We start from the raw sequence: 18506 nt of genomic DNA, 5'->3' as shown, positions 1-18506 counted from the left end.
GGATATAAAATATTGGAGTATGCATTAGTCAGGATTCTCTAGGGAAACAAAACTAACAGGAGATATCTATAAATAGTAGAAGATTTTATCAAAGTGTTTCTCACACAACTGTGAGGATGCACGAGTCCAAATTCTGTAGGGTAGGCTGCAAGCTGGTACTCAGATAAAGGTCTTCAATGAATTCCCCGGGAGAGGGTGGCTGGCTGAAGAAGAGACAAAAGTTCTGCTTTTGGCTGCTGAAGTTATCACCTCCCCCTTAAAAGTCTTTGATTAAATATCTCATTGCAGAAGAGTCTCCCCTTGGACAACTGCATAGGTAATCAGCCATAGATGCAATCAGTGTACTGAAGATTTAAGACCATGAAATGTGCTCACAGCAACAGGCCAGTGCTTACCTAATCAGACAACTGGGCGCCATCACCTGGCCAAGTTGACACATGAACCTAAACATCATAGAGTACTTCTGCCTGAACTTGTGGTTCATAATTCAGTGGAAAACTCTTATTTTTGTGGAAGTACAAAATCTGGTCATCTAATTTTCTCAGTGACTACTACCAGAGATGATCTATGTCCTTTTGATGACCAGGGCAAAAACAGAATACAGTTCTTAATGTGGAAATCTAAAACTTGAACATAATTGAAACAGATCAGATCATTAGCTAATTTGGTATGGAATAACTGATGTGCTCAAATACTCAGAACTGTATGACCAGATGATACCTATCAATTACCTTAAAGATATTCTGTAGAAAAAGCATTGTAGCAATCCTAAAGGAGTATATTTTTCTACATGGTAGATGTTATATGAGTAGTTGTAGACTGGTAGGTATCAACTTATTACAGATTACTTCAGACAATGATTAGCCTACACCAACAGCAAAGTTGGAACCCTAAATTGAAGAGGAGAAAAATACTCCATGGTATGGGGTGAAGGAGAGGTGCCAAGTATTTCATTCTCTTGACATTTCTACTATCTTCTGTCCTTCTTAATCTTAGCTTTAGTGACCTCCTCTACTTCATTTTTACTTAAATTATATCTTTTAACTTGTAAAAGCATCCTATCACTTAAATTTGATGACAGTCAAGAAATTTTAAATAATGACCATATCGCTGTGTGTTAAAATATTTCTCCCTCTACTATGCTAAATTTCAAGTCAGTGGTCTGCTTGCTTTATTATTTACACTTGTAAGGAATTTTAAGTAATTTGTAAAGGAAAATCAAGCATTAATATTTAAAGATTTTTGATAAATATTATTGTAAATATTTAGGGGGTATATATAAAAGCAGTCATGCATGAATATCAAGGTTTAAGCAAGAATTAAAAGAAAAAAACCCAAGTTTTTGGAACTCATTTTATTACACTCAGAAATCCAAGAAAAGTACAAAGCCCATGAAAGTTGAAGCATTTCAGAAAATAAGACAAAGTGTTAACATATATTTTAGTGACAACATATTAATTTTGATGTTAAATATCTTCATGATTTTGCATTAAAGCACTGATTATGTTCTGACTAAATAAATTAAATATGTTCTGAATTACTGGGAAAAGATTTCATATTACCTACATTTGAATCTCAAGTCCTATAATGGCTCAGTTATATTCTCTTTCTGGGGATTAAGTTCAAGGTTTGACTCATCAGAAAAATGGCGTTATTGATTCGGAGTGCCTTTGAAGAGGAGAAATATGAAATAAGCATATATCACAAACACACACCCCACTTTAGGTTAAGTGATACATCAGATCAAAGTTGAGTGATACAATAATTGTTAGTACTTTTAAATTGCATTATCTGTCTTCAGTAGACCAATGAAAATACATAGAACTTGCTGCAGAAAAAAGGTTTGCTAATATCAGAATGATTCTCTATCATATCAGTTTTTATATCCAAGTTTCAGGGATAAATAGGTGATGTTGAAATTCATGCTATTTCTATCCTCATAATCAAATTAATGTATGGTTACATTCTAGCATCTTATCAAGAGTTACAATGAAGCAGTAAGTAAAGATATTTACTACTTTTGCCAAATTCAGCAACACAGACTGCCAGAGGCTATCAAGTTTACTTAATTAACTTTTGATAATGTGGCAATTTTCAATGGCTTTGGGGTCTTACCATACATTTATACTTTTATACTATTACTACTAAAATAATAGTACGAGTAAAGGAGAAAAACCAAAGAAAATAAATTAGATCATTTTGTAGTTACAATTGATTTATCCTTGAACTGGAAATCAGTTCTCCAAGTTTTGGAAAGAAAACAAAAGCATCTTTATAATTCATAGCATATATATTCAAAGTCTTATGATTTATCCATTGCCAGTGTGGGCTACCTTTTCATGTTCTCTTTATTCAATATCAACTGGTTCCGTAGCTATTAAAGCACTTAGCTGTTTCTGGGCACAGGAGAGGAACAGTTCCAAACTGGACAGGCTTCTCTGGCGGATGGCTTGATCAAGCTGTTGATTTTTTTAAAGAGAGAAAGAAAAAATATATACTTAGTTGAGGAATAAAGAGCCTTGTCGCTGAATCCCCCTAGAAAGAAATTTTCAAATACATGATTTAGGAAATCAAATTGAACATTAACCTGAGTTATGATCTCAGTTTTTCTGGTCTATCACCCAAGATGAGATGATAATATTATAATTTTATAATTGATGTTGGTATTCAGTTACTAGAGTAACACCATATATTTGATCACAATGATTTTAGAAACTGCTAGTTCATAAAGAATTTGCAGACCATACATCAAAAAATATCATATAAATGTCACAGGTGCACAGAAAAATAAAAGGCACCAAAAAACAGCATAATTATATCACGTGTAGTAGGGTAGAACTAATAAGTGATGAGATTAAGGAGTTTCTGAGATAAGAGAAAAGTTCTAGGGGAAGGTGTATGTTTTAGTTTGTAAGTTGCTGGAATGCAATATACCAGAAACAGAACAGCTTTTAAAAAGGGAATTTATTAAGATGCAAATTTACAGCTGTAAGACTGTGAAAATGTCTAAATTAAGGCATCTAGAGAAAGATACTTAACTCCAAAGAAAGGGACCATGAAGTCTGGGGTTTCTATCTTCACTGGGAGGGCACATGGTGACAGCTGCTAGCTTTCTCTCCTTATTTCATAAAGCTTCCCCAGGGGCATTTTCCTTCTGTATCTCTGAAGGTCTCTGGCTGTATGGGCTCCGTTGGTTCTAAAGCTTTTTTCCAAAGGGTTCCCTATTAAAGGAGTCCAGTAAACACCCACCTTGAATGGGGAGAGATGCATCTCCGTGGAAACTGTCTAATCAAAAGTTACCACCCACAAGAGCATGGCTTTTCTGGGGTACATGACAGTTTCAAACTGGCACAGTATATTTTAAAAAATATTTGGTATTATTGAAATTTATTTGATGTAGTCTTCCTGCCAAAACAGACTTTTTTAGGGTAGTCTGAATTTATCAAAAAGAACTTAATATAGTGAACAAAACGAGAGATTTGGTAATGGAAGTCATTTGAGTAATATATAACTTTCTGGGTGGTAAGGATTGTTGAATATATTAATAGTTTCTGACTCTTCTGCTGTAAAAAAGAAAAAAATGCATACTGTTTAAAAACAACCAAATAATAGCTATAGGTTATAAAACAATGGATAAACGAAGGAAAGCCAAATAAATTCTGCTTCACAATATTTATCTGTCATATTTATGTAAAAGTTGAAATATCATACCCACAAGCTTCTCCCCATCCCACCCCCCAAAAAAGGGGAAAAAAGGCAAATCCAAATCAGAATTCTTTATTAAATTACACTTCTACAATTCACTGATACTCAATGATTGAAACCCTGGAAGATGAAAATCCTGACATATCCTGAGAGGAAAAAACAAATCAATTATATGTAGAATGCCCATTTAAAAAGACTGAACTATACTAAGACTCCCTTCAATTCTAATATTCTGTGCATTTTTTTCATTTCAGATATTGTACTTCTCAATTGTGGAATTTTCTTTTTTTATAACTTCTATTTTTCCTTAGTTGAGACTCCTTATCAGAGTAACTGTTGATACCATATTTTCCTTTATTTATATGTTTTCTATAATTCCTTAAATATATTTATAATATCTGTTTTGATGTCATTGTGTGCTATTATCTAAACCTATGCAGACAGTTTCTATTAATCTACTTTTTGTGTGTGTATGAGTCATGTTTTTGGTTTTTTAGACTGGTTATTTTTAATTGAAAATTATCACTTTACATAGTATGCTGTAATTAATTCTGGATTCTATATGTCTTCTGAGGATTTGTTGTTGTAGTAGTTAAAATTTTTGGTCTCAAACTGTTAACTTTGTCTCCCTAGTGTGTGTAGTACCTAATATCGTTGTTTTTATGGCTATTTTTTTTTTTTTTTTAGCCTGGTCCTCTTGGTGTTTGGAATTTTCCAAGCAAATGTGTACTTAGGTAGGTCAAGAATCTGGGTACAGATTAAGATCTTGGGGTTCACCCTCTCTGTGGCCATCTTACATATAGGAATTCCCCTCCAATTTCCAGCTACTCTGCTTTCAGCCTCTGTCCTGTGATACTTCTAGGCATTAAGGTTTTAAGCTGCCCAAGCTACACATGGTTTGAGAATATACACACTTAAAAAATCATGTACAACAAGGATATTATCAAGAAAGTGGAAAGATACCCTAGAGATTGGGAGAAAATATTTGAAAACCATATATCTGTTAAGGTTTTAATGTCCAGAAAATATGAAGACTGACTGTTACTCACCACCAAAAAAATAGCCCAGTGAAAAAATGGACAAAAGGCTTGAATAGACATGTCCCCAAAGAAAAGATACGAATGGCCAATAAGCAAGTGAAAAGATGCTCAAAATCATTAGCCATTAGGGGGATGCGATTCAAAACCACACCTACTAGAATGGCTATTAAAACATGCAAGTATAAATACTGGCAAGGATGTAGAAAAATAGAAACCCTAGTACATTATTTTTGGGAATGTAAAATGACACCACAACTATGGAAACCAGTTTGGTGATTCCTCAGAAAGTTTAGTATAGAATTATATGATCTGGCAATCCGACTTCAAAGTATATACCCAAAAGAATTGAAAGTAGGAGCTTTGAACAAATATTTGTACACCAATGTTTATAGCAGCATTATTTACAGCAGCCAAAAAATGGAAGTAACCCAAGTGTCCATCAACAGATCAAGGAACAAAAATGTTCATCTGTAAAAAGGAATGATATTGATATATGCTATAACATGGATGAAACTTGAAGTTTGTCTTTATGAACATGAAGTTCAAGCATGTCTTCAAGGCTCATACACAAAAGGACAGATATTGTGTATTGTCACATGAAATAATTAGAATATGCAAATTCACTGAGACAGAAAGTAGATGACAGGTTACAGGACCTGAGGGGAAATGGAAAGTCAGTGCTCAATGGGTAGAGAGTTTCTGTTTGGATTGATGAAAAACTTTTGCTAGTGGATGGTGAATGTGATTAAAACTTCTTAATTATATGTATGAAGATGGTTAAACTGAGAAATGTTATGTTGTATATATGTTACCATAATTAAAAAAAAACCAAACACATCTCTAGAGTATATTCTTCTATCTCTGACATTTTGTCAGCCTCCCTGAGATACTCCTTATACATGCATAGTTTAGCTGGAAGCTAGAGACTCGGGCAGAGTTTATAATCAGATTTTGGGTTTCACTCCTTTTGTATTTCTCTTTCTTCCAGGATACCCCCTTTACATTTCCAGTTGCTCTTCTCACCCCAAACTCTCTTCTTTGGCACCACAGGTCACTAAGGTAGTGCTGCTGGCCATTTTCTGTTGCCATATTCCCAAAGGATGGAGGGTGTCCCCAGACCAGAAAGCCATAAACTCTCAATTATTACACTTTTCAGTTGCAGTTTGAGTGTAAACTCTCCTATGGATTCTGTTTATCTTAGAATGCTTTCAAGACTTTAAGATAGGTTTTAAAAAATATTGGTCCAGATCTTATTGTTAACTGTGGGAGGGTTTATACAATCATTTTATTCCATTGCTGTTACCCTATCTCATTAAAAAATGTTTAACTGTATCGCATATTTTATTTGGCTACTCTCCTACAGACAGACATCAATTTATTCTAATGCAATTTGCAGCCTTATGTGCACTTCCTTCAAAACACATTCAAGAGTTTCTTTTAAACAGATTCTAATCCAGACATACGTCATTTTATTGTACTTTGCTTTACTGTACTTTGCAAATATGTGTGCTTTACAAATTGAAGGTCTGTGGCAGCTATGCCTTGAAAGCAAGTCTATGGACACCATATTTCCAACAGTATGTGCTCACTTCATGTCTCTGACACATTTTGGTAGTTCTTGCAGTTCAAGTTTTTTCATTATTATATCTGAGGTGATCTGTGATCTGTGGTCTTTGCTGTTAGTATTGTAATTGTTTTGGGGTGCCATGAGCCATGCCCATAGAAGACAGCAAACTTAATTGATAAATGTTATGTGTTCTGACTGCTCTACTGCTTCCCCATCTCTCTCCCTTTTCTCAGACCCCTCTATTCCCTGAAATATTGAAATTAGGCCAATTGATTCCACGATGGCCTTGATGTACTCAAATGAAAGGAAAATTTGTATATCTTTCACTTGAAATCAAGAGCTAGAACTGACTAAGCTCAGTGAGGAAGGCATGTTGAAAGTCAAGATAAGCCAAAAGCTGGGCCTCTTGCACCAAACAGCTAAACTGTAAATGCAAAGGAAAAGTTCTTGAAGGAAATTATAAGTGCTACTCCAGTGAAAATGCAAATGACAAAGTTTAACAGCCTTACTGCTAATATGGAGGAAGTTTTAGTGGTCTGGATAGAGCAAACTAGCTACAATATTTCCCTTAAGCCAAAGCCCAATCCAGAGGAAGTCCCTACCTTCAATTCTATGAAGGCTCAGAGAGGTGAGTAAACTGCAAAAGAAAAGTTCAAAGTTAACAGAGGTTGGTTCATGAGGTTTAAGGAAAGAAGCCATCTCTTTATATTAGAGTGCAAGGTGAATCAGCAAATAATGATATAGAAGCAGCTGCAAGTTATCCAGAAGATCTAGTTAAGCTAATTGATGACAGGGACTACACTAAACAACAGATTTTCAGTGTAGATGAAACAGCCTTGTATTGGAAGAAGATGCCATTTAAACTTTCATAGAGAGGAGAAGTCAATGTCTGGCTTCAAAGGACAGGCTGACTCTCTTGTTGGCCACTAATGCAGCTGGTGACTTGAAGTTGAAGCCAAGGATTTTACGGTTATGAAAATCCTTGGGTCCCCTAAGAATAAGAATAAATCTATGCTGCCTGTGTTCTATAAATGAAATAATAAAGCCTGAATAATAAAGCACATCTATTTAGGATAAATATGACTTACTGAATATTTTAAGCCCACTGTTGTGTCCTCAGAAAAAGAGATTCATTTCAAAATATGACTGCTCATTGACAATGTATCTGGTCACCCAAGAGGTCTGATTGGAACGTACAATGAGATGAATATCCTTTTCATGCCTGCTAATGCAACATCATTCTGCAGCCCATGGATTAAGAAGTCATTTTGACTTTCAAGTCTTATTATTTAAGAAATACAGTTTGTAAGGCTATGGCTGCCATAAATAGCTATTGCTCTGATGGATATGGGCAGTCATCTGTAAACCTTTTGGAGAGGTTTCACCATTCTAGAAGCCATTAAGAATATTCATGATTCATGGGAGGAGGTAAAAATATCAACATGAACAGGAATCTGGAAGAAGTTGATTCCAACCCTCACGGATGATGTTGAGGGGTTCAATACCTCAGTGGAGGAAGTTAACAGCAGAAGTGGTGAAAATGGCAAGAGAACAAGATTTAGAAATAGAACCTGAAGATGTGATTGAATTTTTGCAGTTTCATAATGAAACTTGAATGGATGACATGTTGTTTCTTATGGATAAGCAAAGAAAGTATTTCCTTGAGATGGAATCTACTCCTGGTCATGCTGTGAACACTGTTAAAATGACAACACAGGACTTAGAATATGAATAACTTAGTTGATACAGTAATGACAGGGTTTGAGAGAGCTGACTTCAATTCTGAAAGAAGTTCTACTGTGGATAAGTTGCTATCAAACAGCATCACATGCTACAGAGAAATCTATTGTGAAATGATGAGTCAATCAATGTTGCAAACATCACTGTTGTCTTATTTTAAGAAACTGTCACAGACATTCCAGCTTTCAGCTGCCATCATCATTATCATCCTCATCATCATTGAGGCAAGACCCTCAACCTGCAAAAAGATTACTTGCTGAAGGGTCAGATGATGGTTAGCATGTTTTAGTAATCAAGTATTATTTAAATAAGGTATATACATTATTTTTTAAGATATAATGTTGAACACCTACAGTATAGTGCAAACATAACTTTTATATGCACTAGGAAGCCAAAATATTTGTGTGACTGCTTTACTGTGGTATTTGCTTTTTTGCAGTAGTATAGAACAGAACCCACAACATCTCAGTGGTATAACTATGCACAGAATATCTGAATCACGCAATTCACATATTTTAAATCGTTACAGATTGTTCTAGTTTGCTAGCTGCCAATGCAACACACCAGAGACGGATTGGCTTTTAATAAAAGGGGATTTATTTTGTTGGTTCTTCAGAGGAAAGGCAGCCAACTTTCCACTGAGGTTCTTTCTTAAGTGGAAGGACACAATCCTGTGTCTCTGCTTGTCTTCTCTCCAGGCCCCTGGGTTCCAACAACTTTCCCCGGGGTGACTTCTTTCTGCATCTCCAGCGGCCTGGGCTGAGCTGCAAGTGTTGAGATGAGGAATGCCAAGCTGCTTAGGCTGTGCTACATTGCATTCTCTCATTTAAGCACCAGCCAATTAAGTCAAACGTCACTCATTGCAGCAGACACGCCTTCTAGCTGACTGCAGATGTAATTGGCAACAGATGAGGTTCACGTACCATTGGCTTGTGGCCGCAGCAACAAGATTAGGTATGCTCACCTGGCCAAGTTGACAACTGAATCTAACTAACACACAGATATTGCCAAATTGCTTTGCAGAGTGAGTTACCAATTTCAGTCCCATCTGCAGTGTATGAGAGGGCCAATTTCTACAGCATTTCCCTGTTTGAAACTAGCTGCATAGTTTTCTGTTGTGTTTTTACAATTGAACATGTACAATAGATATTTAAATATTTTAGAAGTCTTCTGCTATTAGACATTCAAATTGTTCTTAATCTTTGGCTATAAAATTAATGGTGTGATGAACCTCCTTCAACACAGACCTCTGCATTCCGATGCTGGTATATCTTGTAGCAAAGAATACATCATTTGAAACACTACCTCTATCATAAAACAAGTTTCCAGAATTGAATTGATCAATCTTTGGACACTCTAACCTATTCCCTTGGATAATTCATTTATCCCTGCATCATTATAATGCTGTCTTAATTACTGTAGCTTTATAATCTCAATATATGCTATATTCCCAATATAAAATATTTCAAAATAATATAAGTAAAACTTGTAACAAAGTAGTTTCAAAAGGAAGTGATCAGACTTCAGACAGTCTGATGCTCTTTTTGTCATAAAGCACAAAAATAATAAACTCAAAAGTATATTATTTTGGGTTACCTAAGTGTGATAACATTTTAAAAAATTTTTTGTGTCTGCAGACTGTATTTACATAGCATATATTCCATTCAAAGAATACAATCAATGTCTCACAGTACATTCACTCAGTTGTGCAACCATCATCACACTTAATTTTAGACCATTTTCACTGCACCAAAAAGAAAAATAACAGATACAAAAAAGAACACCCAAAACACCTCATATATCTGTTGTACTCCCCCCATTACTGACCCCTAGTATTGGTGTGGTACACCTGTTACTGTTGATGAAAGAATATTAAGGTACCACTGTCAACTACAGTCCATAGCTTGCAATAGGTAATTTTCACCACATACTACTTGATTAACTCTTTGTACAAGACACTTTTCTTTTTAAGTGAAGGAAATAATCAGTCAAAACTGAGGACTGTTGTATTTGGAGGGTAGAGTGAGATGGGATGAGATACATAGATCCAATTTGGAGGTGACTTAATTGTTGTATGTACTATTATACTTCATAACTTATATGTATCATGTTAGTTTTAACAACTCGAAGTCTTCCAGAAACCCCAAGGAATAATCAGTCCATTAAAAACAAAATTGTCTTAATATCTTAGAATTTTAAGATATTAGATAAAGGAGAAACTTTTTTCCCTTTGAGGACATGTAGCACTAGCAATGTATAACAAACATTCAGTCTGTGATTATTGCTAAGTAACACAATGTGGATTTATGAATTCAGAATGAATATTCTAAAATTAAAAACTAAGAAAGGTATAAGGACAAAGACTGATGGATTTTAACTATTTAAAATATCTAAGCACTTCTTTTACTTGTTTTCAAGTCATCTTGGACTTAATGATGAAAAATGATGGACTAACTGTACTGGTTTTGGGTTTAGGCAGCTGCCAAAGCTCACTTCCCATCTTTTACCATGCATCCCCCCTGCCCCCTGCCAGAACTGTCTGAAGGCAAGAATCCATGAAATGGGATCTCAACACTTCAAGGGACTCCAAGTAAGGAGGAAGATACATAGAGCTGAGCTTCCAATTTGGTGGGTTTTTACTGCACATGGTGTAAGATCATATCTGTGAGGGCGAGCAGTTGGGACCTCTTTCTTATCAGGATGTTGAATTCCAATTCCTACCACTGATGAGACTGATAATCATGGCAAATTCCTGAATTTCAACAGTTTTGTTTCATTAGGCATGGCCTTATTATTCTTTATTGAAGCAAGAAGAATTCTAGCAAAATATTTAACTCACTTTATCTCTAAAGAATGAGACAATTCTATATTTGTGGCTTTCACTTCAAAGTGAATTAAAGATCTGTGCTTTGTGACATAATACTGATAAATATTATGCCCAGAGCAGTAGTGTCAAACATTTATGGAAATGGGAATTATGATCACTTCATGTTAAAGTAGCTCTAACTACCTTGTGTTTCCTTCCATTTTCTGCTGCTGCAGCTGTTATTCAGCTCTTGATACCTGAAGAAAAAAACTACTGGAAATTCTAAGGTCTCTGCAATAGACACTTGAGCTTTATAAATCTTTTTGTTCTCTTTGTTATCTCTTCAGTTTACTAGTGTACTGCTGAAAGTTATTTACAATTAAAAGTGTACTAATTAAAAGTTGTTAATTCAATAAGCTTAGGGGAAAAAAACAAGAATCCCCAATAACTCAATAACTCCAAGTAGTAGATTTACCTTTCCATTATTTCATGCTATAGCCAAAGGAAAACAAAACAATTCTAGACCTTAGCCTTTAATTTCTAATTACCAAAACACAATATGAAATATGGTGAACTTATGCTGGTCTAAAGATGAAACTTAAAGTTAATTACAAATAAATTCAGCCTATTTTAATGGAACTAGTCATTAAGAATACTATTTACATTTCAGAAAATCTGATACATTATTTTTGGAAAGTATGTCTGTTCATGTATACCTGTGTATATGTTATATATAGATACATATGTACGTTAACACACTTGGTACTAGTGCTTTCAATTACTTTTGGGCTTCTAGCCACATATACTAAGAGATATGAAAATATTAGGTCTACTGTTATTAATGTTACTTTTCCACCTATCCTCCTCCATATTTTAAACTTATGCTTAAAAAGTTATCTCCTTTTTCAAAAAGAGCTAGAATGGATATCTGGCAAGTGTACTGATGGAAAGTGACTCAAACACAAATTTTATTAGTTTAATAATAAAATGCTTTATGGAACCAGTGTTCACATTCACTAACAAGTTCCTTCATAGGTAGTGAAGAAAGGTCAGGTACGATGATATGGAATTGTAATTACGTAGGCAGAATTTCTAGTTCACGTTATCGTATTGGGTAAGGATTTTTTACATTCTAATGACATACTTCTTCATTCTCTTGTTTGTTGAAATGCTTCACTTTTAATGTTGTTTAGGTATGAATGCCTTTCTTTTTTATTTTATTAAATATTCCCTCCTGCTCCCAACACCACCATCACCAAGCACACAGACTTATACTCAAGCTGTTGTTTCATTTACAGGTTTTGAAACTGGACCAATAAATTAGTTAATCAGCTGATCAATTAAAAAGTCAAATGGGCTACTATTTGTATATCATTGCCCTAATGTCTGGGCAAAAAATGTATATGATACTGTCTCTATCTTTAAGAGGTTTATGATCATTTGGAGAGACACACATGCAACAAGTAAAGAACAGTCAGTGCTAAAATATACAGTAAAGACTTAGTCCCATGGAAGATCAGGGAAGGGGAGGGTATAACAAGAAACTTGGGAGATGGGAGGTGGGATTTACAGGCTTTTGGAGGATTGAAAGCATTTCCTTAGAAAAGAAGGGTAAAATGTGGAAGAAATTCCAGGAAAGTAGATTGGCAAGAACAAAGAAACAGCTGTTTATAAACACTGAGGAAAGAAACGTGAATCTAGTGGAGAAAGTCTGGGGGTGTATGAATTATTTCACCCATTTACTCAATATTTAGCACCTACTATGTGTAGATACTGTTTTAGACACTAGAGATACAGTGGTGAATAAGACAATTTTCTGTCTTTGTAGAATTTATGTTCTAATTTGAGGAGATAAACTAGTATCTTTCAGGTGAAGATCAGTGCTATGAAGAAAAAAATAGGATGAAGGGAAAATAGAGGTGGAAGGAAATTCTTTCTGGTAGGGTAATTAGAGAAGGCCCCTTAAGATAAGGTGGTAATTAAAGAGAAAGAAGTGAGGGAGGAAGGGAGTGATGCAAAAACTTCGGCAAAGAGAATTTCAAGGCAGATGGAACCCCAAAGAAAAAATTCCAAAAGTAGCTTCAAATTTGGTTTAATCCAGGGCTGTCAAGAAAGCCAATACTGGGGCATAATTAGCAAGGGAGAATCAGAAGCAAACTATGACCAGGCCATGTGAGGTCCTGCAGGTCATGCAGTGATAATGGATTCCGGCAGGAAGATACATGAGTTTTGAGCAGGAGTGTAACCGTGATTTTTGTTTTAAAACTTACCACACTTGCTAGTCTGTAAAGAAGAGAGTGGGTGGAGGGGTGGGGGTGGGGGTAAGCGTGGAAGAAGAAAAACCAGTTAGAATACTTTTGGTCTGGGAAAGGGAATGGTAATGTTAACCAGAAGGCTGCCAGTAAAGGCCTAAGAGGGGATCAGTTTAGGGATTTATTTTGAGACAGGGCCAACTTGATTTGTTCATGGATTAGATGTATGGACGAATGGAAAAATGAAACCAAGAATGGTGTTTAATGATGGTGCCACTTACTGATATGGGATGGACTGGAGGAGGAATGAGTCGGGCAGGGGAGACTTTGAGTTCCAGTTTGGATATACATAGTGAATTTGTATGAAACCTATTAGACATGGAGATACTGGATATGAGGGTCCATAATTCAGGAGAAGAGGTCAGGGCTGGAGATAACAAATTTTGAAATCTTTTCCATAAAGAGGGCATTTAAAGCACAAATGAGGTTACCTAGGTAATGAATGTTAAATGGGGAAGTCAGAGTACTGAGTCCTAGCACACTCTTAACACACGATCTGACAAAGGAACAGTGGAAAGTGAGTTTTGATAATTACTTTTCAGACTGTCGAGATCCTTATATACAGAGAGTAGTACTTTCTACAATGTGTTATATTTTCTTTTTTTTTTTAAAGGGGAGGGAGGTTTGTGGTCAAGTAAACTGAGAAATGTAGGATTAAAGTTTTTTTTTTCTTTGTAGCTAATAAGCATTGTGTATTGCCAAAATGACTACCATATAGGTAACACTCCCCAAACTTTTTTAAACCTTGGAATCATGTGTATATATAAAGTATACTTTGGAAAATGCCACACAAATCAGTTTCTCTTGAACTCCTCTAGACACACAAAAATTGCAAATATAGGGGAAAAGATTACGCTAATTCAGTTATTCACCTGAATGCTAAATAATCATGGGATTTAAAAAATTTTTTTTTACTGAGAAAAATCTTCATACACATACTTTCTATACATGGTGCACAATCAGTGGCTCACAATATCACATAGTTGTATATTCATTACCATGATCATTTTTTAGAGCATTTGCATCACTCCAGAAAAAGCAATAAAAAGATAAAGGAAAAAACTCATATGTATAATACACTTTATCCCTCCCTCTCATTGAGATTCATCTACCCAATTTATTTTACCCCCCCAACATTTATTTATTTATTTATATCCGTATTTTTTTATTCCTCTGTCCCTACCCTGGATATAAGGAGCATCAGACACAAAGTCTCACGATCACACACTCATATTGTAAACATTATATTTTTATATCATCTTTAAGAATCTAAGCTACTGGAACACAGTCCAACAGTTTCAGGTACTTCCCTCTAGCCACTCCATTACACTATAAACTGAAAAAGGATATTTATATAATGCATAAGAATAATCTCCGGGATAACCTCTCAACTCTGTTTGAAATTTCTCAGCCAGTGAAACTTTCTGTCTCATTTCTCTCTTACCCCTTTTGGTCCAGAAAGCTTTCTCAATCTTTTGATGACGGGTCCTGGCTTATCCCAGGCTTTCTGTCTCCTGTTGCCAGGGAGATTTACACCCCTGGAAGTCAAGTCCCATGTAGAAGGGAAGGCAGTGAGTTCACATGCTAAGTTGGCTTAGGCCACATCTGAGCAACAAAAGAGGTTCCCTAGGGGCGACTATTAGACGTAATTTTCAGTAGGCTTAGCCTACCCCTTTGTCATGGTTAGGGACAGGTGTCAACTTGGCCAAGTTGTGGTACCTGTTCATCTGATTGGGCAAGCGCTGGCCTGTCTGTTGCTGGCCTGTCTGTTGACATTTCATAGGATTAGGTCATGATCTCGTCAGCTACATCCACAGCTGATTCCATTTGTAATCAGCCAAAGGGGAGTGTCTTCTGCAATTAGTGATGCTAAATCCAATCATGGGAAGCCTTTTAAGGAGGACTCAGAGGAGACAGGTCCCATTCCTGCTTTGGCTGGTGAGCCTCTCCTGTGGAGTTCGTCCAGGCCATCCATTGGAGTCATCGGCTTCGCAGCCTGCCCTGTGGATTTTGGACTCTGCGTTCCTACGGTCACGTGAGACACTTTCATAAATTTTATATTTGCAAGTGTTCCCTGTTGGTTCTGTTTCTCTAGAGAACCCTAACTAATACACCCTTGCAGGAATAAGTTTCATAGCGGTGAAGCCCAAGATCGAAGGCTCAGCCTATTGATTTGGTTGTCCTACTGCTTGTGAGAATATCAGAAATTTTCCAAATGAGGAAGATGAATACCTCCCTCTTCTCCCCATTCCCCCAAGGGGACCTGCAAATACTTCTTTTCACTGCCCAAATCACTCTGGGATTTATCAGAGTATCACACTAACCTGGACAAGCCAACAAAATCTCACTTCCTATTCAAGATTCTGTGTACTTACGGTATTCAACTAAACTGACCATAAAAATTAAATTAGGAAATGTTCTACCCAAAATATTTTATACCAACAAAGATTTCTTCCTTTAGTCTCACCTAGAAGTTGAAGTTTTAAAATTTGGATATCATCCTTTACTCAGTCTTCTAGTATACCTTAGTCGTATCCGTATCAGCTTCATTCATATCTCTAGTTGAAGTCTGACCCCTTTTATAACTTTTCAAACAGTTCCTGTATGGGGTACTGCTTACTTTCATAGCTTCAGAGCTCTAATTCTGAGTTGTAGGTATCACATAAATACCCAAAGTTTCTGGGAAAGATCATATTATATACAAACAGCTCAGTATCTAAGAATTTAGAATTAACAGTTACACCTCATGAATATATGTGACTGCTGTAAGAATTTAACAATCTAAGACCCTTTATTATAAGCCCCAACTAATAACCTATGCTCTTGACTTTAGTTCACTGAATTTTTGTATTATACTTAGTCCAAGGGGCTAGATCTCTCACTTCCCTAGACAGTGAATAGGTACATCTCTCTCTCCACATTTTCTCTAGCACTTGTTTTTCTTTGTTCATTTTTAAACAGTTTTATTCATGCATCATACAATCCAGCCTAATTATATAGACATCTGAAGATATTTCCTTTTCTTCCACACAAAATCCATACCCCTTTCCCAATTCCTCCATCTGTTGACATTTAGTTTTGGCATAATGCCTTTGTTACATTCAGTGGAAGCATATTATGATGTTACTGTTGAGTAGTAATGGAATTTTAATGGTAAGAGATTTTGAGATTGCTTGGTCTAACATCACCTTTTTTACAGTTGTGGGAAACTCATGCTCTGAGTGGTTAAGAGACCAATTTCACAATTAGGACACTGCCAAATATGTTCTCCTCTACTTAAAAAAAAAATCTTCTTTATACTTTGTATAACTGCATAAAAATGAGGTTATTCTTTGCTTTAGAAACCTATTTAACAAAGAGAGTCTATGGCCTAAGTTTTTGAAAGTAGATATATAAGAGACTTATTCCCAGAGTGTCACCCAGTACTGTAGGCAAAGAAGTGCTGGAAACAATTCTAAGTGAGATGATATGGACTACCCTTACTTTTGATGTAGATGTGAAGGAAGTGGGTGATGGGTCAATTTTGAGACTTAATATGCAAAACATAATTTCAGTGGTCCTTTCTTTTAATAAAATCATCACAATAAGAACAGATAGACTTAAAAAAAGTCAAGTAACCTTTGAGTGGTATTTTTATTGTGATCCTCCAATACTTTTGCTTTAAATACAGCTATTATTACTTTCCTTCTCTATCCACAAATTCTGCTTCTCATCATTTCAAGCTTAAGAAAACTGAGACCTTATCTGTAATATTACTGGTTGTATTAATGGAGGCTCTATAGTACCAATTTTATTACTGGTAAACTCAAAGGTTTTTCTTTTAATATAGTTTTTTCTTTGTATTTTCAGATAAGTAAATTTGATTATAAAAGGGCTATATTGTATATAAAGCTGAAATTTAGATATAGAATCACCTCTCTGGGAATATAACTGTCAGTAAAGTAAATCATGTTGAAAGAGACATTGTCCCAACTTCAGGATAATAGTGTTACATAAAATACATACTTAGAATAATTCCAACTTTAAAAAGACTTAACATAGTTCAGATGGTGGTTTAAATTATGGTGGTGCTATTTGCTTCAACCTGGAGCCTCAGATAATCTAGGCCTACTCTCTTCCGAACATTCACAGGATATCATTCATGTCCGATGAAGACTTCCAATGCAGAGTTCACATTTCCTATTCTCTTTGAGAATACTTTTCAACTTTGCAGTATATTTAAAATCTATTTCAATAGTTCGGAATGTCAAGCATAAAAATAATCTCTGTAACTTTCTAGCATTCACAATATGAATTACAGATGGTCTTTTAGAGTAAGTGAAAAGCAGGTATAAAGAGTATTAAATCTTACTGGCCACAACTAAAGAACTGGTGTGTATATATATATATATATACACACACACATATATATATATTTTAAAGATGTCTTAGAGTGAGTAAATTCTGTTTTTGAATCATCTAAAGTAAGTTTTACATATTTGGGCAGTTTGCCAAAGAATTCACTGGCAATGGGAAGAGTCACTTTTTTGTTCTTTACTAAATCATCTGGCCAAAACAAATCAATATATATTCCAGACTCCCATGTGCAGACACACCACCTTGGAATGCAATCTTATTCATTCTTATAAATTAAGCATCAACAGTTGAACAGAGAAGGATGCTCTATAGTAAGGAGTGAATATTTTATTTTGGCTAGCTTGATAGGAGGCAATAACTTTCATGTGAAGTTTGATGAAATTAAAAAGGATGCGCTAACATACTGTACTATACCTAATTCTGACAAATTCCAAAGAAAATCTGAAAATTTCTGATACAATTAAAAAAAAAGGCACTGATCTTGGGGGAATTTTAGAAGTAAATGTGGGTGAAATTGATTAACAGTTGCATAAAAATCCTATCCTAGAGTTGGGATCTATAACGCCCGCTATACCTAATTAATAAACAAGCTTCACATTCCACTTCCTAAGTTCAATGGCAAGTAAAGAATTTATCTCAAATACAAGGTGGACCGATCTTGGGAAGGCAGACTAACTGATTTTAATATTACATCCCACACAAAGTTTTTAAGGGACTGTCTACAAGTCTTGAGTTCTTTGCACACTTTTTTTTTTTTTTTTTTTTTTTTTTTTTTTTTTTTTTTTTAGAATTTTTTAAAGACAGAGAGAAGGAAGGAAGGATAGAAGGAAGGAAGGAAGGAAGAAAGGGAAACATCTTTAAACATTTTCTTGTTTTATTGTATTCTGTTTCTCCGTTTTTGTTACATGGGCTGGGGCCGGGAATCGAACCGAGGTCCTCCGGCATAGCAGGCAAGCACCTTGCCCGCTGAGCCACCGCGG

General features: G+C 35.5%; 1 protein-coding gene across 11 annotated transcripts in view; it reads right to left on the bottom strand.

Annotated features, from left to right (window-relative positions):
• Window positions 1-1358: 1358 nt before the first annotated feature.
• CCDC91 (coiled-coil domain containing 91) overlaps window positions 1359-18506 on the bottom strand; it is a 548164-nt gene continuing 531016 nt past the window's right edge. For 10 of the 11 annotated variants that reach the window (XM_077170414.1, XM_077170415.1, XM_077170408.1 and 7 more), the window contains one exon: window positions 2331-2459. In XM_077170414.1, the coding sequence (XP_077026529.1) occupies window positions 2349-2459 (111 nt within the window). In that variant the 3' untranslated portion in view covers window positions 2331-2348. Of the gene's footprint in view, window positions 1669-2330; window positions 2460-18506 lie in introns of those variants that run through there. The other variant, XM_077170416.1, reaches the window with a different exon arrangement.

Source organism: Tamandua tetradactyla, chromosome 7 (assembly GCF_023851605.1).
Source record: "Tamandua tetradactyla isolate mTamTet1 chromosome 7, mTamTet1.pri, whole genome shotgun sequence".
Classification (NCBI taxonomy): domain Eukaryota; kingdom Metazoa; phylum Chordata; class Mammalia; order Pilosa; family Myrmecophagidae; genus Tamandua; species Tamandua tetradactyla.
Note: the sequence above shows the minus strand (reverse complement) of the source record. Positions and strands in the feature narration are given on the sequence as shown.